General features: G+C 33.5%; 1 protein-coding gene across 1 annotated transcript; it reads left to right on the forward strand.

The window, feature by feature from the left end:
- Window positions 1-20,513: 20,513 nt before the first annotated feature.
- On the forward strand, window positions 20,514-23,312 carry LOC112001819 (PR5-like receptor kinase). Its single transcript, XM_024033996.2, has 3 exons — window positions 20,514-20,655; window positions 21,548-21,607; window positions 22,186-23,312. The coding sequence occupies exons 1-3, from the start codon at window positions 20,514-20,516 to the stop codon at window positions 23,310-23,312; spliced, it is 1,329 nt and encodes a 442-aa protein (XP_023889764.2).
- The last annotated feature ends 306 nt before the right edge of the window (window positions 23,313-23,618 follow it).

Genomic DNA, 23,618 nt, shown 5'->3' on the forward strand with positions numbered 1-23,618 from the left:
CTGTCAGAAGCATTCAATTCCTCTATTGGACCATCACAAGTTATGGCTTTTGTACAGTTACTTCCGAAATCTAGAGCCGCTTTACTGGTTCAAGATCATTCTCATTGTCACTATTAAAATCTGATTCAAGATCATGCCTCTAAATAACCAGTATCCTTTAAAAACTGGTGTGCTGAATAGACAAATCAAACATCTAGCTATGTACATATCCATATTCTTGCTTGTTCTTTATTTATTTATTTATTAGAGAGATGAAACATGACCAATAACATTTAACCCAATTCTATACTCTTAATTAGACACAAGCACTTATTCAACTTTATACATATATAAGCAGTAATTTTTTTTGGTAGACGTGCATGTTTGCTAGGTTGGGGTTGTGGAGTGAACATAGTAAGCATTGCTACAAGAGTTTTTTTTTTTTTTTTTTTGAGAAATCCAACCTCACTGTGATTTTTATTGAACTTAAGACGGAAAATCAAAAACTACAAAATGAGAAACTTTTAGTGGAACATCCTTTATCCAGACAAGTAAAGGAAAGGAAAGCCTAGTTCTCTGTGCTAAAGCATGAGCAATGACGTTGCCCTGCCTCCTGACATGAGAGAAGATGTGGGTTACAAATGAACCCGAAATAGACATTATGTCTTTTACAATATGACCTACACTAGAAATGGCAGAGTTTCCTTCTTGTAGAGCTCTTATAGTGACCTCTGAATCGCCTTCAAAATACTCTGCCAGAAGCCCAACTCTGCTGTGAACAACATGGCCCGACGTTCTGCCAAAAATTCCAAGGTCTCTACTGACGCTGGTTGGTGGATTTTTCTGCCATAGCAGCCATAACCCTGCCATCTTGATTCCGAACCACAATCCCAATCCCAATGCCTGCCTCATTCAGTTCCTTAAACATAGCCCCATCAAAGTTTACCTTGACTACATTAGGACCCGGAGGAGACCATCTGACCCGAGGATTTGCTCTACTCCACTGTTGATTCTGCAGATTTTGAACCCGAGTTTTCTGCTGAAACTCAACCAGCATATTACCTGCTGCTTCCAGTATTTTATCGGGTGGCAAACTAGGCTCATTGCATCGTATCTTGTTTCGTCTACACCAAACTAACCAAGCGACCATAGCGAAGAGCTCAAGTTGGCGAGGTTCCTGATCAATCAAAGTTATCAGTTCAGCAACTGATTGAACCTGAGGATGGTCTTTTCGAACCCAGCCGAGGAATGGTTCCCAAATGGCATGCAGCTCCACGGAGTCCCATAAAGCATGGACTGTGTCTTCCTGATGACTTAAGTAGAAACTACATGTCAAGTCATTCAGCACCTTTCTTTTCTGCAGATTTTTCCTTGTAGGTAAAGCCTCAGAACACGCTCGCCACAGAAAAACTTTTACTTTATTCGGGGCTTCAATCCTCCACAACCAATTCCAGAATTTTTTTGAGGGGTTTCCATCAGAGCTTGAGGCTCTATTTCTTCTATCCAACTCCAACAACAACTGATACCCTGTCTTAACTGAGTACTTACCATCTCTACTTCTCGGCAAACCAAGCAATCCTCCTGTCCAGCCTCAATAGTAGACTTAATTTTCCTAGGAAATACTTCTTTTCTATTAGAGAATCCCAGGAAAGACTTCGGTCCATCTGCAGCACTGCTACAGGGAGACCAACAAAGCTGCCGACTTCCTTGCTAAGCTAGGCCATAGACAGTCTGATCCTTCTGTTTACTATGTAACCCCTCCTTTTAGTATTATGGAGGCTTTATCTGATGATGCTAATGCTGTTTTGTATAACCGAACCACTCGGGCTGCAACTGATACTTATTAATATAATTATACTCTCTGTTTACCCAAAAAAAAAAAAAAAAAAGAATCCTAAGAAAGACTATGTCCAGAAAGTGCATCAACACTTATCATTGATTCACATTCAATATTAGTCCACACAAAAGTGCTCTAGCAATTATGGTAATCCTACTGTGTCTGTGTCAATGTTTTCCAGTTTGTATAAAAGACAGATGCATTAAATTATTTTCTTCTTAATTATTACTTTTATACCATACATATTTTTCATTAATCAAAGTGGTTGAGGTATATTTTCCTAAAAGTGGATAAGTTTACATATATAATCAATGCAACACTTTTTTCTCTCATTATTATTAATTTTCTTATAAATAGATCAATAAGCATTTTTTAATAAAAAAGCCTTCTTTATTTTTTTTTTTAAAAAAAAACTTTTTATTATTATTATTTTGCATTAGGAGAATTACATATATAAATACCATGTTTTTTAAAGACGAACAAGCAATTGTGGATTTTATGGATATGAGTTAGAGATTCTTACTGTGTTTTTCATTTTTGAAAAATAATATATGTTTTAAATATTTTTCTAATATTGACTTGTATATATATGTTTAAACATATAAAGTGACATTTACTATTATTTAAATTTAATTAATTTTTTATAAGTTTCATAATATTTAAAACTATTAGTATACTCCTAACTGTATAAGGTTTAAATTATTTGACAAAAACTCTTGTTCTAAAACGTTTAAACTTTAATAATGAATGTTAATTGTCATCAATATGATTTAAAAGATAGTTCATAGCGTACAACACTGACTAAATGTTATATAAAATCCAATTAACTTGATGTAAATATCTTATTATATATGATAAAGTAAAATATGTTAAATTATGTGACCAACATACTTTATGTATAATCTGTTTGTGTGTGTTCATATATATATATATATATATGAATTTAAATTATTTTAATATATTTAGTTTAGCTCTCCTATTATTATGAGTAATGTTACAGTCACAAATTATTTTACAAAATGTTGATGTAGCCAATTTCTTATTGATTTTCATTTAAGCTCATCATTAATATTACTTTATATATATATATATATATGAATTTAAATTATTTTAATATATTTTGTTACCTCTCTTATTATTATAGTAATACTACAGTTACAAACTATTTTACAAAATATTGATGTGATTAACCTCTTATTAATTTTCAGCTAGGCTCATCATTAATATTACTTTTTTATTTACCAATAATTACTTGCCTCATTAATAGTTTGTAAATTTTTTTTAAAATAATTTGTATCTCTAGCATTATTATTATTACATTAGTTTAGCCCTCTCTCTCTCTCTCTGAGTACCAGAGTTCTTTAGTAGAATTTAAATGGCAGTCAAGCTTGAAGCATATGGACTTCTCATTTCATCAACAAAGTAGTTCTGCTTCATTTTCCTTTTCTCACCCCTAGATCTAAGATTTTTCCAGTCTTATTTCACCCAAATATATGAAAATTTCCTCAAATCTCATTTCATTTCACTACAAATATAAGATTTTTATCTATTGGCTTCCAGTTTTGTTTCTTCTTCTTCAATTACAGAAACCAGTTTAATTCATCTGGCTTTCGGTTTTGCAAATTGAACCGAAGGTTTCCGGTTTTTCTTTCATTTTCTTTAATTTCTGATTTTTGAAGCAACCAGACCGATTTGTGGTTGTGAACTATTGGGATTTTGTTTTTGTTTTTAAATTTACTTACAGCTTACACGCCACACAAGATTGGAAAGGAACTTTTGGACCTCCATACTTTGTTTCTTGGTTAATTTATTTAGTGATCATTCTAAATTTTAATCCTAAAAACCCACCAATTTGTATATGAATTTATTAAATTCCTGTTAATGTCCCCATTGTTCAAGTTGCTGCTTTTTTTTTTTTTTTTTTTAATAATTAATTTCATGGGAAAGTCTATTAATTTTTTTTTTTTTTTGGGGTTTCATAAATTAATTTAGTGTGAAATGTCTATAAGATCTCTATGTTTATTTGGATTTTTATGCAAATTTTTTTACTAATTTAATATATTAATTATTTATATTTTAAATTAATTATGACATTAACACGGATTAACCTCGGTTTGACCTCGGTCCAATTTCAAAAACCTTAAAGATCCATTTGGTTGGATGAATGAAAAAGTGGGAAGATGGAAAATTAGTGGGAGGATAGAAAAGATTTGGTTTTCCTTCATGTGTGTTTAGTTGGAGGGGTGGAAAAGTAAGAGGGTGAAAAACTTTTTTATTTGGTTGGAGAGAAAAAAAAGATGATGGAAAAATGTAGTTTATATAAAGTGACTATTATATCCTTGTTATATAATATATATAGAAATAGATATATTTACACTCATTAAATAATATAAAAATTAACACAAATACATATACATTTATATTACTTTTCTTTATTATTATATATAATTTAAAATTTATGGGCAACAAAAATTGATTATGCATTAACTGGGAAGACATTTAAAAAAAAAAAAAACTTTATCTATATGACAAGGTAGATAAACGAATGATGACAAAAAAAAAAACAATAGATTAATACAATAGAACGAGGAATATAATGAGAGAGAGAGAGAGAGAGAGAGAGAGAGCCTAGAGTTCATGTAGCTGTGCTATGAAGATGTAGCCTAGAGTTCATGTAGCTGTGCTATGAAGATGTTAAAGAGGTAAGGATGAAGAGGCAAAAGGTTAATCAAGTCACAGGTAGTGGGAAAGTGAGAGGTGTAGGTGAGAGCAATAAAAAGTGAGGGTATTTTTGTCACCCAACAGGCCTCAACGTCTTCTCCCCTATTTTCTCTCCATTTTGGAGAGAAAAGTTTTTGTGAGCCCAAGTGGAAAATGCCTGAGCCCCACACAAAAGTTTTATTTCCCCTCCTCTCAACCAAACAACACACAAATTCATTTTCTCTCATATTTTCTCTCCAAAGTTTTCCATCCTTCCTACTTCACCTCCAAACAAACAAACCCTAAACATTTTCCTTTTCTTGTTTATTGAATGATCCGAGTTTGAAAATCTTAACAGTATATACGAATTGACTCCTTAAACTGACCATCAATGATAAAAGGAAAGAAGGCTTAACAATAATACTATTATAATCAATAAATTCCATACTACTTTAGTTAAGTCCTTTTTCTTTTTGCTGGACACTGTAATTAAAAATACTACTTCTCCAGTTTACCTTTTGATTGATTTTTTTATAAAAATTTAAAAAAGCTTCTTCTTCAACATATATATGCATAAAAAAATCATTTAAATATAACAAAATGAGTAATTAAAAAAAATATTTTTATGAAAAATGGATCATTTTCTAAAAACGTTTTCCGTCAAAATAAATGGAGGATTAGTTTAACTATATCCATCAAAAGTTATGATATGCTCATCTTCATGAACATTTGTATTTGATAATAGACGTAATAAATTTTCATGCAACATCTTTTTGCATGATTGATTTTGGAAACTTTCAATTACGAAGTACTAGTAAAACAGATAATGTTGAAAAAGAAGAAAAACATTGTTTTATAAAAAAGCTAAACTATTGAGATATGATAAATTTAATCATTTAACCACGTAATTTTAACATTCTTCCTTACATGTGGGCTCAAATTACCTTTTAATAGGAGAGCCCAACAAATGAGATTTAAAAAATGAAAAGTAGAGTAGAGAAGATAAATATTGAATTTAGAACTTCTTGCTCTAATACCATATTAAATTATTGATTTTCTTAAAAGCTTATTAAATTACATACCAATTCTCTTAAAAATTTAAGCTATTAGAATATCATAAATTTAATTATTTAACCGCATAATTCTAACATGGGAGAGTATTGTAATGGGACATGAGTCTTGTATTTTTGCTGAAGCCAAACAATCCAACAACAAAAAAAAAAATTTAAAACCTTTCCAAAACTTACCGAAATCAACATCTAGTAGACATGCTTGTTTTTGAACTTTGAAGTTCAATATAGATTGAGAGTTTAATTATTTGTTACATGCTTAAACTGAAATTTACCCAAAAAAAATGCTAATTGGTCTAGTAGTTATATAGACAAGATATTTTTTGTCACAATTTCAATTTTTGTTGTAAATTTTGCTTTTGTATCTACTAAAGTCTTTAAAGATTTCATTTCCATTGATTATTATTATTATTTTTTTAAATTCACTCTGGAAAAAACTTTAGTAATTTATATTGAAAGTGAAAATTTTCAAAATTTCATTACCGAGATGGTAAAATATGAAGTTTTTTAATGACTAAAATATGAATTTCATATTATGAAAGATTAGCCATTGAGCATAAATTGTAGGATCCTAAAGTTTTTTTTTAAAAATATATATATATATATATATATTTTTGAATGATATATATATTTTTGTATATATCTAACATTATTGTACAATACAACTTTTTATACTCATTTGAGTTTAAAAAATTAGAAGTTTTCCTACAAAATTATTAATAAGTAAACATTTTAAAGTAAAATTTGATAATTTTGTCTGCAGTATGATATGAAGATAGGCGTGTTCGTGGACAAGGATGACATGGTATTTGGGTTGGTTAAAATTGGGTTCAGGTTAGTTAGCTCTATTTTGCTTCAGGGGCGGCAGGGACAATTAATTGTACCAAATGAAAACGACTTGGTCAAGATTTAAAGCCGCAGCAAATTTCCATAACAAAGTTTTGAGTGTTCTGAGGTTTTGACTCAAAAGTCGAGTCAAGTGAGTCTTTCCACTGCGCGTCATTGGAGAAGATAAGTGGCAAATTCCCCTTCGTGATCACTGGCCGTGGAACGAAGGGATTTTCCAATGCACATAACTAATATACCATGTTTCATATGGGCACCCTACCCACCTTGCTCTAATAATTTTAGCATGTTTTCACAGTTCTTTCTTATACAATATCCAAGTCAACTACCTGTTAATATATTTTTTTCTTTGTAATGAAAATAAGTGAGAAGAAAATTATATTATTCAAATCATAGTTCTCAGACCCGAAACAAATCGTACAGTCTAATCTAGTTAATCATGAACTCATTGTCATTCTAGTTCTTTTAATAAGAACTTCTATATGTGAAAAAAGCATGGAATTGCTCGAACCACAGTCAAACCATACAATTTTGAGAATCATAGCCAGTTAGCGGTTCGTCTAGTTCCATTTTTTTTTTTTAACTATATTTTGGTTAGAAAACAGACCTCAATCCATAAAGAATTTGAATATAAAAAATAAAATAAAAAATTTGCGAGAGAGAGAAAAAGAAAACCGATAGTATATTTTTCTGATCATCTCCCATTCTGATGTAGAACAGACAGCACATGTCTTTTTGGAGTAGCAGGGGCACAGTAAGTCACAAGACAAGATCAAAGGGGGGGGGGTCCAGTAGGGGCCATCAGGGGTAACAGTGTCGAAATTGCATGAAATTTGGCTGGTTGAAGGGAAACGGCAATCTGATCTAAATTCATGCCATGAATGTCGCCAAAATTTAGGCAAATTCCTTCATTAAGGCTCCGAAAACAGTGTTTTTGCTATTTATAATAATATTTGTTTTTTCTTAATAATTTTTAGTTTAAAAGTCAGAATAAGGTCTCGTCTGTTTTGGGACGACCCTTAAGGTCAGTAGTTTATGATTTTGCATTTAACTCAATTTTGCCATTTTTGGTAAAATTTGGTAATTTTGTCACCTAATCGCTTAATTAGTGTGAATTAGGGTTTTAAACGTTTTTTCTCAGTATTTATATGTTTTGTAGCCGTTAGAGGCAAAATAGACTATTACCAATAAATACAGACGTTTTGTCAAATTTTCTTCTGGTGGATTCTAGTTTTATCTCCTCGTGGATTCAGGGAAACCACGAGTGGATTCGAGGTTTACTACCAGGAACTAACAATTTAGTTTTTGTTCCATCAAGAGAGCATCGTGTGTGCTTTTCTTCAGACTTCCACGACATCAGTTGGTATCAGAGCCTTGATTTACCCTGGTCTGATAGCTAATCGGCGAGACGGTGACCACTATAACAATGATGGCGGTGACGACGTTAACAACCCAGTCCTCACTAGGGCTGAGTTCCTTGATTTTTGTGATGAAAATCAACAATTTCGTGATTCAACCCAGCAGACTTTGGACCAGATTCAAGCAACACTTGCCACCTTGCTCAACCAAACCCTAATCGCGATGAAGAAGAGCGACGTGATAACCGAATGCGTGGCCCTCCCCATCGTGGTCCAAACCGGAACAGGAAACAAGACTACAACGAAGAAGATAGTGAAGATGAGGAGTATGCAGAGAGAGTCCTTGGAAATCATCGTGGTCTCGCAAGGGATAATGGCTGAGATTATCAGGAGCAAAGGGACTATCGGATGAAAGTAGAGTTACCATCCTTTAATGGTAATGTCTCCATTGAAGAGTATCTGGATTGGGTCAGTGAGGTGGAATTTTTTTTCAATTATATGGGTACAACATATGACAAACAGGTGTGTTTGGTGGCCTACAAATTGAAGGGAGAAGCATCTTCCTGGTGGGATTGTGTTTAATTAAATCGTACCCATGGACGAAAGCTTCCAATACGATCATGGAGGATAATGAAAAGATTAATGGCAGATCGGTTCTTACCACCAGATTACCAACAGGATTTGTTCAGACAATACCAGGATTGCAGGCAGGGTACTCGAACAGTTAATGAGTACATGGAGGAGTTTGATAGGTTAGCGAATCGCAATGATTTGGAGGAAACTGAAGATCAACAAATATCCAGATTTGTACACGGGTTGCGAGTTTCCATCCAAGATCAGGTATCCTTACAAACCCTATATACTTTGAATGAGGCTGTAACCTTATCCAAGAAAATAGAATATCAGTATCTCAGGGCAGGTTCGAAGTTTTCCAACCGTAATTCGGAGCCCTCTAGTTCCATTGCTAACAAAGGTAAACAGCCTATGTTTACACCACGATCACAACCATGGTTAGGGAGAGTAGTGGTGTCAACCAATCCATAGTGGCAGTAGCAAGTTCCGTAGCCCAGCCAATAGCGAATGCCAACCCCTATGCTAGGCTAATTGGGAATAAGTGCTACAGGTGCAGAGAACCAGGACATCGATCTAGTACTTGCCTTAAGCAGGCCGTAGTGAATCTGGTGGTGGCAAAAAAGGGCGAGGTAGAAGGTGAACAGGAGGGTGAAGAGGTGTATAATGATGCAGATCTGTATTTTTATGTTCCCAATGAGGTCCAAGAGGATGAGGAAGGCGTGCCATTAGGGTAGTCTTTGGTGATTCAAAGGTTGTTACTCACACCAAGGGTGGAATACGGTGATCAGCGAAATGAGATCTTCCGAGCACGATGCACCATCAATAAAAGGGTCTGTGATTTGATCATAGACAGTGGCAGTGTAGAGACATTGCATCGAAGAGTTTGGTTACCAAGCTGAGACTGAAAACAGAAAAGCATCCCTTTCCGGACAAGATAGGTTAGATCAAGAAAGGTACGAAAACTTTTGTTACTCAACAATGTCGTGTTACATTTTCTATGGGTAAACGTTATGTAGATGAAGTAGTTTGTGATGTTATTGAAATGGATGCATGTCATTTAATACTAGGTAAACCTTGCTAGTATGATGTAGATGCTACTCATAAGTGTAAGGATAATGTGTATGTGTTTTTTTAGAATGGCAGAAAAATTGTCCTTGGTCCTATTAAGGAAGGCAGTAGACCCAAAACTTCTAAAGTGGAGGGGAAACCAGCACTCCTCATAGTGAACAATGAAGATAAGTTTGACAGGGATTGTAAGGAGTTGAAACAGGTATATGCTGTAGTGGTGACAGATGGTGAGCCAAAGAAGATTACTGAGATACTTGAGGCAATTCAACCATTGATCAAGGAGTTTGAAGAGCTTTTTCTAGAAAAGCTGCCTGCAGGTTTACCACCAATGCATGACATCCAGCATTGCATTAATTTAGTTCCTAGAGCTAGTCTACCAAATCTACCACATTACAGGATGAATCCTCAAGAGGGTCAAATCCTACAAGGGCAAGTGGATGAGCTTTTGAGCAAGGGGCAGATTAGGGAAAGTATGAGTCTATGTGCAGTACTGGCATTGTTAACACCAAAGAAGGATGGGAGCTGGCGTATGTGTGTGGATAGTTGAGCCATCAATAAGATCAGAGTCAGGTATCGATTTCCTATTCCTCGACTAGATGACATGTTTGATATGCTGAGTGGGTCCAAGTGTTACACCAAGCTAGATCTCAAGAGTGGTTATCACCAGATTCGGTTCCAACCTGGAGATGAGTGGAAGAAAGCTTTTAAGACAAAGGAGGGGTTGTATGAGTAGATGGTAATGCCTTTCGGATTGTCCAATACTCCTAGCACTTTCATGAGACTTATGAATCAGGTATTAAAACCATTTATTGGAAAGTTTGTGGTAGTTTATTTTGACGATATCTTGATTTACAGTAAGACAGAAGCAGCCTACTATAATCATATGCGAGAAGTATTAGCGGTGTTGCAGGCCAATAAGTTGTATATCAACTTGAAGAAGTGCAGCTTCTTGATTGATAAGTTGCTATTCTTAGGGTATGTGGTTAGTGCAGATGGAATTCATGTTGATGAGGACAAGGTCCGTGTAGTCAAAGAATGGCCAACCCCAAAGACAGTGAGTGATTTACGAAGCTTCCATGGGTTAGCAACCTTCTATCAGCGGTTTGTTCGAGATTTTAGTAGCATAGTAGCCCTTATCACTGAGTGTCTGAAGAAGGGGAGATTCTTATGGGGAAAAGAGGCAAAACAAAGCTTTGCCTTGATCAAGGAAAAGTTGAGCATAACCCCGGTTTTGGCATTGCCTAACTTCGATAAGGTGTTTCAGGTGGAGTGTGATGCATCTATGGTCGGGATAGGCGTTGTTCTTTCACAAGACAACAGACCAGTAACATTCTTCATTGAGAAAGTTTGTGAAGCTTGAAGTAAATGGTCAGCCTATGAACTGGAGTTCTTTACTGTAGTACGGACTCTCAAGCATTGGGAGCACTACTTGATTCAGAGGGAGTTTGTGTTATATTCAGAGGGACTCTTAGGCATTAAAGCACATCAACAGTCAAGTTAGCATTAACAGGATGCATGCTCGATGGATAACTTATACACAGCGCTTTCATTTCACTTTGAACCACAAGTTTGGTGTCACCAATAAGGTGGTAGATGCACTCAGCAGGCGAGCATCGTTGTTGACCACTCTACGTACTGAAGTTGTAGGGTTTGATTGCCTCAAGGAGCTGTACGAAAATGACGAGGATTTTAGTGATATTTGGGGTAAGTGTCAACAAACTCATACTGCTGTCAATAGTATGTACATCCAAGATGGTTTCCTCTTTCGGGAAAACTAATTATGCATCCTTAAAAGTTCATTGAGGGAGCAGATTATTAGGGAGATGCATGGTGGAGGTTTGGGTGGACATATGGGCAGAGATAAGACTATAGCACTGGTGGAAGAGAGGTATTATTGGTCACAACTCAAGAGGGATGTTGGCAATCATGTGAGGAAGTGTCCAATCTGCCAAACTGCTAAGGGTCAATTTCAAAATAATAGTTTATATATGCTTTTGCCAGTTCCACAAGCACCATGGGAGGATTTGTCTATGGATTTTATACTGGGTCTTCCTCATACCCAGCGAGGTATGGATTCTGTTTTTGTTGTGGTTGACAGGTACTCGAAGATGTCCCATTTCATAGCATGTAAGAAGACTTCAGATGCTACTCGAGTGGCCAATTTGTTCTTCAAAAAAGTTGTGCGTTTGCATGGAGTGCCAAAGTCCATCACCTCTGACCGGGATACCAAATTCATTAGTCACTTCTAGCAGACTTTGTGGAAACGTTTTGACACTTCTTTTAATTACAGCAACACTAGTCATCCACAGACTGATGGCCAAACAGAAGTGGTTAATCACACTTTGGGGAATCTGATCCGATGTATCTCAAGCGAGAAGCCCAAGTAGTGGGATCTTGCATTGTCCCAAGCAGAGTTTATAGCTTAGTCAATAGAAGCACTGGCAAGTCTCTATTTGCCATCGTCTACTGCGTGCCCCCAAAACACACTTTGGACTTGGTACCTTTACTTGAGCTTCTAGGAGTAAGTCAAGTAGCAGAAAATATGGCTAACCGTATTTAGGCCATGCAAGAGGAGGTGAGGCAGAAACTGGAAGTTACAAATGCTAAGTACAAGGAAGCTGTTGATAAGAAGAGGCGTGAGAAGCTCTTCAATGTTGGGGATTTAGTGCTGGTCTATCTTAGGAAGGAGATGTTTCTTGTTGGTACCTACAACAAATTGAAGGACAAGAAGTATGAGCTATTTCAAATTACTAAGAAGATCAATAACAATGCTTATGTGGTTGCTCTTCCTCCAGACATGAGCATTTCTTCTACCTTCAATGTTGTTGACTTGTATGATTATCATTCTCCTGATGAACCAGATAGTGGGAACTCGGGGTTGAGTTCTTTTCAAGTGGGGGGACTGATGTAGAACAGACAGCACATGCCTTTTTAGAACAGCAGGAGCGCAGTAAGTCACAAGACAAGATCAAAGGGGGGTGTCAATAGGGGCCATCAAGGGTAACAGTGTCGGAATTGCATGAAATTTGGCAGGTTGAAGGGAAACGGCGTTTTGATCTAGATTTATAACATAAGTGTTGCCAAAATTTAGGCAAATTCCTTCATTAAGGCTCCGAAAAACAGTGTTTTTGCTATTTATAGTAATATTTGTTTTTCCTTAATAACTTTTAGTTTAAAAGTCAGAATAAGGTCCTGTCTGTTTTGGGACAACCCTTAAGGTCAATAGTTTATGATTCTGCATTTAACTCAATTTTGCCATTTTTGGTAAAATTCGGTAATTTTGTCACCTAATCGCTTAATTAGTGCGAATTAGGGTTTTAAACGTTTTTTCTCAGTATTTATATGTTTTGTAGCCGTCAAAGGTAAAATAGACTATTATCAAAAAACACAGACGTTTTGTCACATTTTCTTTTGGTGGATTTCAGTTTTTTATCTTTTTGTGGATTCAGGAAAATCCTTCGTGGATTTGAGGTTTACTATCAGAAATTAACAGTTTAGTTTCTGTTCCATCAAGAGAGTATCGTGTGTGCTTTTCTTCAGACTTCCGTGACATCACCCTTTAATTTTCTTCTTCTCCTTCTTGGCAACACTTCTTCCCGAAGGCAGCAGCTAGAAACCAATACCTCATGACCTCGTGAAGCCCTAGATTAATAGTGAGATTTGACTATTCACATAAGTCTTTTGATGATGCGGGCCACACTCACGGGAGGAAAAGACCACGGAACCCAAGAAGAACACAAAAAGAAGTCTTTAGTTAAGACTAAATACCTAGCAATACAAAAAACATGGGAAAAGAATCTAAATCTCCAGGTTAGTTAAGACTAAATCTCCAGAAAGTGCAGCTACACTTATCATTGATTCACATTCAATATTAGTCCACCCAAGACAAAAGTGCTCTGGCCAAGCTCTGACAAATGCATTAAATCTTTTTCTTCTCATTACTTGTATACCATACATACCACATTAATCTAAGTGTTTAAGGTATATTTTCCTAAAAGTAGATAAGTTGACGTAAATGATACGTAGATGAGCACATTATGCAACATTTTTTTTTTCTTTGATTATTCTTATGTTCCTATAAATAGATTATTAAATTTATTTTTAAAAAGTCTTCTTTATTTTCTAAGAACAAAACCTTTTTTCTTTTTTCTTTTTTTTTTTGCATTAGAAGAATTACAGATATAAACCAAAAAAAGAGAGAGTAAACAATTGTGAATTTTATGGATATGAGTTAGAGATCTTTATTGAATTTTTCATCTACAAATATATATATATATATATATTTCTTTCTTATATTAACTTGAATAAGCTTAGAGATATATAGTGTCTATTTGGCATGATTAATTTTGCTAGTTTATTTTACTATTTAACTTATTTTTGCTACTATTTATGGAGCCTATTGTATTTTTTGGTATTATTCATGAGTCTCAGTGTATTATTTCAGCTAATTTTTACGTTTATCTACAATATTTTCAGCAAAAAGTTTTCAATTTCAACAAAATAAACAGATTCCAAACAGACTCATAAATTGAGATTTATTATTGAAATTATTTTAAATAAATTAATTTTTGTATATGTTTCATAACTTTTAAAACTATTAGTATACTTTAACCATATAATATCTAAATCATTTAACAAAAAATCTTGTTCAAAAAAATGTTTAAACATTTAAAAAATGTTAATTGTGATCAATATGATTTAAAAGATAATTCACAGCTTACAAAATTAACTAGATGAGAAAAAAAATATTTTGAATTATATAAACTTAATTAGTTTGATATAAATATTTTTATTATATATGATAAAATAACATATATTAAATTATGTTATCGACATACTTTATGTATAATATGTGCATGTATGTTTGTATATGTATAGTCATCACGCATTTCATAGAATTACATTCCAATATATCATCATGCTCTGACAAATAAACAATCAAAATGGAGATTGCAGGAAAAGTCACCTTCATATTTATTTACCTTGAAAAGTTAGCCAAAAAAAAAAATTGAAAATAAGATTTCACTAGATTAAAAGCAGTACTGAGAATTAATTTATTTAGTGATCATTCTAAATTTTAATCCTAAAAACCCACCAATTTGTATATGAATTTATTAAATTCCTGTTAATGTCCCCCCCATTGTTCAAGTTGCCGCTTTTTTTGGGCGACCGCTAACTGGGCATGATTCTCAAAACTGTATGGTCTGACTGCAGTTCGAGCGATTTCATGCTTTTTCACATATAGGGTCCGTTTGAATAGAACTTATTTTGCTGAAACTGAAAGCAAAATAATTTTTAAATGTGTGAAATAGTGCCGTGTGACCCATTTTTAATGAAAAAATTAATAAAAAGTGATATTTGTAGGACCTATAAACAGTGCACGGGTGCACTGTTCACAAAAGACTTGGTCAACAATTGCGGCTTGGGGAAAAAAAAAAGGCTGAAAACATGCTATAGTGCAAAACGCAAAACGTAAACACCAAATTAATTTGTATCCAAACCCACACATAGAAGTTCTTAGAGTTAAAAGAACTAGAATGATGATGAGTTCATGATTAACTGGATCAGACTGTACGATTTAGTCCAGGTCTAAGAACCATGATTTTAATAGAATAATTTTTTTCTCACTTATTTTCATAACAAAGAAAAAATACATTAACAGGTAGTTGACTTGGACATTGGATAAGAAAGAACTGTGAAAACAGGCTAAAATTATTAGAGCAAGGTGGGTAGGGTGCCCATATGAAACATGGTATATTAGTTATGTGCATAAGTAAATCCCTTTCGTTCCACAGCCAGTGACCCCACTATGGGAAATTTCCCACTTATCTTCTCCATTGACGCACAGTGGAAGACTCACTATACTCCTTGACTCGAGTCAAAACCAAAGTTCACTCAAAAGTTTGTTGTGGAAATCTCGGGGATTTTTGGCATTTAGCCTGATTTTATTAACAATTTCATTTGGTACAATTAATTGTCCTTGCCGCCCCTGAAGCAAAATAGAGCTAACTAACCTGAACCCAATTTTAACCAACCCAAATACCATGTCATCATTGTCCACGAACACGCCTATCTTCATATCATACTGCAGACAAAATTATCAAATTTTACTTTAAAATGTTTACTAATTAATAATTTTGTAGGAAAACTTCTAATTTTTTAAACTCAAATGAGTATAAAAAGTTGCATTGTACAATAATGTTAGATATATACCAAAAATATATATCATTAAAAAATATTTAAAAAAAAAAAAAAAACACTTTAGGATCCTACAATTTATGCTCAATGGTTAATGATATCTTTCATAATATGAAATTCATATTTTAGTAATTAAAAAAATTCATATTTTACCATTTCCGTAATGAAATCTTGAAAATTTTCACTTTCAATATAAATTACTAAAGTTTTTTCCATAGTGAATTAAAAATAATAATAATAATAATCAATGGAAATGAAATCTTTAAAGACTTTAGTAGATACAAAAGCAAAATTTACAACAAAAATTGAAATTGTGACAAAAAATATCTTGTCTATATAACTACTAGACCAATTAGCATTTTTTTTTTTTTTTTTTTGTGGCTAAATTTCATTTTAAGCATGTAACAAATAATTAAACTCTCAATCTATATTAAACTTCAAAGTTCAAACACAAGCATGTCTACTAGATGTTGATTTCGGTAAGTTTTGGAAAGGTTTTAAAAATTTTTTGTTGTTGGATTGTTTGGCTTCAGCAAAAATACAAGACTCATGTCCCATTACAATACTCTCCCATGTTAGAATTGTTGTTAAATAATTAAATTTATGATATCCCAATAGTTGAAATTTTTAGGAGAATTGGTACGTAATTTAATAAGCTTTTAAGAAAATCAATAATTTGATATGGTATTAGAGCAAGAAGTTCTAAATTCAATCCTTATCTTCTCTACTCTACCTTTCATTTTTTAAAGGACAAAGTTTAGCTACAAAATCGATTGTAGCATTAGGCTACAAACTCACTTAATATCTCTTTATTGGAGGTGAATTTTGACAAATCCACCATTGGATTGCATCTTCTTTTTATATCCTCCATGTTTGCAAAATTTCAATAAAATTAAAGATCAATAGCTATGTCATCAATAAATTTTTAAATTGCAAGTTTTTGTAATATAAAATTATGCATAAAATATAAGATTATAGATTATATAGTAAATGATATCCGATTGACACAAAAATTGACATGTGCATTAAGAGTGTAAAGAACATGTAATTCAACGGTTAGATTTTCAAAATATGCAATAATATTTATTTTATTAAGTGAGTTTGTAACCTAAGGCTACAACTAATTTTGTAGCTAAACTTTGTCCTTTTTTAAATCTCATTTGTTGGGCTCTCCTATTAAAAGGTAATTTGAGCTCACATGTAAGGGAGAATGTTAAAATTATGTAGTTAAATGATTAAATTTACCATATCTCAATAATTTAGGTTTTTTATAAAACAATGTTTTTCTTCTTTTTCAGCATTATCTGTTTTACTAGTACTTCGTAATTGAAAGTTTACAAAATCAATCATGCAAAAAATGTTGCATGAAAATTTATTACATCTATTATCAAATACAAATGTTCATGAAGATGAGCATATCATAACTTTTGATGGACATAGTTAAACTAATCCTCCATTTATTTTGACGGAAAACGTTTTTAGAAAATGATCCATTTTTCATAAATCTCTTTTTTTTTTTAATTACTCATTTTGATATATTTAAATGATTTTTTTATGCATATATATGTTGAAGAAGAAGCTTTTTTAAATTTTTATAAAAAAATTAATCAAAAGATAAACTGGAGAAGTAGTATTTTTAATTACAGTGTCCAGCAAAAAGAAAAAGGACTTAACTAAAGTAGTATGGAATTTATTGATTATAATAGTATTATTGTTAAGCCTTCTTTCCTTTTATCATTGATGGTCAGTTTAAGGAGTCAGTTCGTATACGCTATTAAGATTTTCAAACTCAAATCATTCAATAAACAGGAAAAGGAAAATGTTTAGGGTCTGTTTGTTTGGAGGTGAAGTAGGGAGGATGGAAAACTTTGGAGAGAAAATGAATTTGTGTGTTGTTTGGTTGGGAGGAGAGGAAAGAAAATTTTTGTGTGGGGCCCAGGAATTTTCCACTTGGGCCCACAAAAACTTTTCTCTCCAAAATGGAGAGAAAATAGGGGAGAAGACGTTGAAGCCTACTAGGTGACAAAAATACCCTCACTTTTTATTGCTCTCGTCTACCCCTCTCACTTTCCCACTATCTGTGACCTAATTAACCTTTTGCCTCTTCATCCTTACCTCTTTAGCATCTTCACAGCACAACTACACAAACTCCAGGTTCTCTCTCTCTCTCTCTCTCTCTCTCTCTCTCTCTCTCTCTCTCCTCTCTCTCTCTCTCTCTCTCTCTCTCATTATATTCCTCATTCTATGGTATTAATCTTTTGTCATCATTTGTTTATCTACGATAAAGTTTTTTTTTTTTTTTTTTTAAATGTCTTCCCAGTTAATGCATAATCAATTTTTGTTGCCCATAAATTTTAAATTATATATAATTGTAGGGACTAGGTTTAAGCACTACTATTGTTGGATGAGTGAATTACGACCCAACTAGCCCAACACAATAAATTTATAGAGAATAGGTTTAAAAACTAGGCCATAGTGAGTGATACAACATCTAGACATGGTTACAAGTTGATTTGAATAACAAAAATATGGGCTAAAGTGTGAAATTTTGTCCTCGGCCTCATCTGAGGAGCTTGTAGTTCTTATTACTTCTTTGGTGCTTGGTTACAAGGGCTTCAAAGACCATACAAATAGCTACTGGGTTTTCTGTTTTGATTTCTTTGATCCCCCTTCTTGGAGGATCTCTTACATTATATATCATCTTTCAATTGATCTTGGTCCTCCATTTGTTGACAATGCAGGTCACTACTCAAGTGCTTGTCCCATCAGCCACCTTCCAAACCTTCTGTGAGTTGCAGCAACCAAGGTGACACTATTCAGGGGTCATTTCCTCATTAATGCGGTCAAAACGTTAGTTGTGGACATTTAATGCGGAGGTGACAATTTCTCCCTAAATTGCTCCTCCACCATGCTCCCATAGCTGGTCCATTGTACTCGTCGTTCTTTTTGGAATGCTCTAGAAGGCTGCCTTTGATGGCATGCTACTCTTCTCTTCTATAATCTTGGTTGATCGAGAACAGGATTGCCCTCGGCGATGTTCCTCGGCAATTTGGGCTTTTTTCGTTCGTCCTCAGACATTCCTTCCTCATCGGCGTGGGCTTTGGGCTCAATATAAAATGAGCCGAGGTTGCCAAATTCTTTGGCCCCACAATAATAATAAAGAAAAGTAATATAATGTATATGTATTTGTGTTAATTTTATATTATTTAATGAGTGTAAATATATATATTTCTATATATATTATATAATAAGGATATAATATTCAATTTATATAAATTACATTTTTCTATTCTCTATTTTTCCTCTCCAACCAAACAAAAAGTTTTCCACCCTCCTACTTTTCCACCCCTCCAACCAAACACATATGAGGAAAACCAAATCTTTTCTATTCTCCCACTAATTTTCCATCTTCTCACTTTTCCATTCCTCCAACCAAACAAATTCTTAAGGTTTTTGAAATTGGACCGAGGTCAAACTGAGATTGATTTGTGATAATGTCTCAATTAATTTAAAATATAAATAAATATATTAAATTAGTAAAATTTAAAAAAAAAAATTGCATAAAAATCCAAATAAACATAGAGATCTTATAGACATTTCACACTAAATTAATTTATGAAACCCAAAAAAAAAAAAAATTAATAGACATTTCCCATGAAATTAATTATTTAAAAAAAAAAAAAAAAAGCGGCAACTTGAACAATGGGGGGGNAAGGCTCAACAGCAAAAATTACCTGTAAAACTTTATAAAAAAAAAATAAGCTCAATTAATTAATTTTATACAAAATAAATAACCCTACCCTTTAAAAAATTTTAATAAAAATTATTTTGTTATTACCCACACATAAAAAAAAATTAAAAAAAAAAAAATCTCAACAGCTAAGTAGCAAAATCAGAAGTTGAAACTGCCGTACATAGCCAATAGTAAAATCACCCCTCTAACTCAAAGTTCTGGATCCGTCCCTGTCTACAATTATTTGATATAGATTTTTTAACAAGAAAGTTCATTCCTTTTTACTTTTCTTTTTTTTTTTTTTTATGGGAATTCCTTTTTACTTTTCTATTAATCTACAAGGAGTTTTTTTTTTTTTTTTTTTGGAGAAACAATCTAAAAGGAGTTAATTTGAATATATTGGGAGATGCGACCTTGAATGCCATAGAGACTTCAGTTTATTTTTCTTATCACCAATTGATTTTGAAATGAAGTGATATAACTCATGGTTTGACAAGTGGTATCAAAACCAAAGTTATGAGTTTGAGTAATGAAATGTTATTGTGTGAGAGAAATTATTGAGTGGACCACAATTTGACTCATTATAACTACTATAAAAGCAGACCCACAGGACGTAATATTGAATGCTATAAAAATATTTCCTCAAATCATTAATCAAGGTCTAGCACATGCCCAGCCCAATTCAAACCGGCCCATATGGGCGGGCAACGCTTGCGTGTGTGGTGCCCCTTAAGATGCATCATGTGGTGCATTCGGGTGATGCTAGTGTCTGGTGCCCCTTAGGATGCATCATGGCATGAAACAGAAATACTTGCAGCATTTGTATTAAGATTTACCATAAAATAAGAATGTAAATAAATTTATATGTAAAGAACTCTACATGCATTTTCAATATATGTGTAGGCCCAAAATTTTTGGAGTTATTCGATGTCTATACCTTTCTCTGCAATGACACACTGGAATTTTCCATTCTTGTCAAGTACACATAGACCTGCTCCACCATAACATCTGCTACAAGCATCAGATACATGCACTTCAAGGTCGAACTCAGCACTCAAGAGTGAAAACAGTGTATCATTATCTGAATGCTCTTTTTTTGGGAGCTGAATAATAGAACATTCAGTAGGAAAACTAGGAGAGTTATCGCTTAAATGGCTATAGTAGAGATTATAGTCTCCGCAGCTCTTATATGTAAAATTTCTAGGGGAAGTAATACCAAGAGTGCGATTGCATTTAAACAGGGTCAGACTGGGTGTGGTGAGTTTGAAAGAGATAAATGGAGAGTTGGGAATGGTAAAATTGGTCAAGGATTCGCAATTTTGGTTAATCAAGTCATTAGAAAGTAAAGGGTCCTTGATACGCGTAGATTGTTTGGTGTTAGTGTAAGAGATATTTATAACTTCATATTGTCCTCTACTCAACCCCAGTTGGATCGTTGGAGGTATTTCGTCACATTTTATAGGCAATAAAAAGGAAAATGGTTGAGAGCTGTTGGTAAATGGAAAGCCAATGATACCGAATTTTCCACATTGAAAGGGGGAACAATTTGGGAGTGTTTTGTTTACTCCTTCAGCTGAGTGAAGCAGAAAGAGGTGTGAGAGAAGAAAGAAAACAAACAGAGAGACACAAGCCATCGCAAAAAAACTAAAACAAAGTGTATTTTTTTTTTTTTTTTTGGCTTATATATTTTGTTTTAGATTTTAGATCTATAAATTTTTTTATGATCACTAAATGAGGAAAATACTAGAGCTACAAGTTTTTTTATTTTATTTTATTTTATTTTATAAATTACTGATGTGATAAGTGGTTACTAATAAGTAAAAAAATAATGTGAGTGGTGTGCTCATATGTGAGCCAATAAGAATTTGCTATCAAAACGATTTGTAAAAATGTTATAAAAAGGTTTGTGAGTATAACATTACTTTTAAAAGAACAAATGATATTGTTTAAGGGAAACAAAATGCAATTTTATAGAACAAAATTGCTAAAATTAGTACACATATATATAACAATATTTTTAAAAAAAAAAAATTTAGGGGGGGCAAAAGGTGGTTCCGTCCCTGATTGTAGACGGATCTTCCTTGTTCATTTTTAAATACTATTGGGATAATAATAATAATAATAGAAACAATTCGGCTCCGTTAATTTAACATTAAATTTATTATTATTATTATTCAACTAACAGTGATGTTCTTTGGTGCTTTAGATACAAGCAGGCGTCAGAGATTGAAAGCTATGGTTATAGGTACGTAACATACTTCTTTAATCAAATTGTATACTAATATACACATGTTTGCTTGGATCGCCTATCCTATATAGAACTCAAATGATTCCGTATGGAAGTGATCTAATTTGTCTTCAACACATAAACTGTGACCCCTTTTTAGCCCCTTCACATGCTATGTCTAATAATAGTAATTATCAAATCTTTAGAGAATTGTATATTCATGCAATGATATAAGGTTCTGCTATCAGTTTTTTATAGTTCAATACGATGTACTTGTATCAGTTATATGGATGGAATCCATTAGTACAATAGCTACATTTTTCATAGTTTATGATTTTCCATCAAGGCTCCCTATCTCCTGTCAATGAAAACCTAACTCCTTTATTATACTTAAGGAACTAGATGCCAAATCATCGTTAGCATTTGCTTCTTCATTGTTAGTCTTTTGTCACCACAAAGAAAATGCATTTTTATTGAGGGGATCAAGACATTGTAAAATGCAATTTTATTGAGGCTCAAGACATTATCAATAAGTAGTTCGAGTTACTCTTATGTCACCACATAACTTCATAATCTCTATTTTTTTTTTATTACAGTTACAATCGCTTTATCTACTGGAATTGGAGCTCTGATGGTTATAGTCTGTTACTTCTGGAGAAAGTTCTCATCAATTAAAAGTATTAATTTTTGGAGGAAGAAAACTCCAACTCATAAGAGCGTCGAGGCCTTTCTAAGGAATCATGAACCTCTTGTTATTAGAAGATACAATTATTCAGATATAAAGTCAATGACCAAGTCCTTTAACAATAAATTAGGCCAAGGGGGCTATGGTTGTGTCTATAAGGGGAAGTTACAAGATGGTTGTTTTGTGGCAGTGAAGGTTTTGGAAGAATCGAAAGCTAATGGAGAGGAATTCATTAACGAGGTTGCAAGTATTAGTAGGACTTCCCATGTTAACATTGTCACTCTTAAGGGCTTTTGCTCTGAGGGATCTAAAAGAGCTCTTATCTATGAGTTTATGCCCAATGGATCTCTTGAGAAGTTCATATATAAAGGAAATCCTTCAAATTCTAATCATCAACTCGGGTGGGAAACATTATACAACATTGCAATTGGCATTGCACGAGGCTTAGAGTACTTGCATAGAGGTTGCAACACACGAATTTTGCATTTTGACATAAAGCCTCACAACATTTTATTAGATGAGAACTTCTGCCCAAAAATTTCTGATTTTGGCCTTGCAAAAATATGTCCTAGAGAAAAGAGTATTATATCAATGGTTGGTGCAAGGGGGACCACAGGATATATAGCTCCGGAAGTTTTCAGTAGAACCTTTGGAGAGATCTCTCACAAATCAGATGTCTATAGCTATGGAATGATGGTCTTAGAAATGGTGGGAGGCCAAAGGAATGTTGATGTTAGTGTTGATTTTTCAAGTGAAATATATTTTCCACATTGGATTTACAAGCATCTTGAACTAAATGAAGAGTTAGGACTGCTAGGACTTTTAAAGGAAGGAGATGAAGACAGTGCAAGGAAGATGATAATAGTGAGTTTGTGGTGCATACAAACTAACCCCTCAAACCGACCATCAATGAGTAAAGTGTTGGAAATGTTGGAAGGGAGTCTAAACTCCTTGCAAATCCCCCCCAAACCTTTCTTGTTTTCTCCACCAAGAAGATCACCGATGGAGTCTTCAACCGTAGTGGTGTCAATACAATAGGACTCTTTGTCCTAGATAGAACACACCTTTTCTTTTAGGGAAACATTGAATCTAAGAGGTATTGAACTTTGTGAAGTGTATTTATTTTTAGCTTGTCAATGAACATCTTTTCATTATTGCTCAAAATATTTGATGAAACCTTTATGGCATTCGCAATGAAATCAGTAATGCTGACAGTCTAGTACTTTAGTCAACGCAAATAGTATCATAGGCAAACTATTAAGTTTTAGATTGGAGGATACATTTTATATCTTTTTTTTCCCTTTTCGTCGTGGAAAGTTGTGGACCTTATTTCTCTTCAGCGTT

The sequence above is a fragment of the Quercus suber genome, unplaced genomic scaffold (assembly GCF_002906115.3).
Source record: "Quercus suber isolate HL8 unplaced genomic scaffold, Cork oak 2.0 scaffold_11, whole genome shotgun sequence".
Lineage (NCBI taxonomy): Eukaryota > Viridiplantae > Streptophyta > Magnoliopsida > Fagales > Fagaceae > Quercus > Quercus suber.

Bases quoted from the DNA above. Each gene is read 5' to 3' on its own strand.
- LOC112001819 (XM_024033996.2), top strand. From the start codon at position 20,514: ATGGCTATAGTAGAGATTATAGTCTCCGCAGCTCTTATATGTAAAATT. The intron at 20,656-21,547 runs GTAAAATTGGTC...TTCAACTAACAG, and splicing joins TAAATGGAGAGTTGGGAATG to TGATGTTCTTTGGTGCTTTA. The intron at 21,608-22,185 runs GTACGTAACATA...TTTTTATTACAG, and splicing joins ATTGAAAGCTATGGTTATAG to TTACAATCGCTTTATCTACT.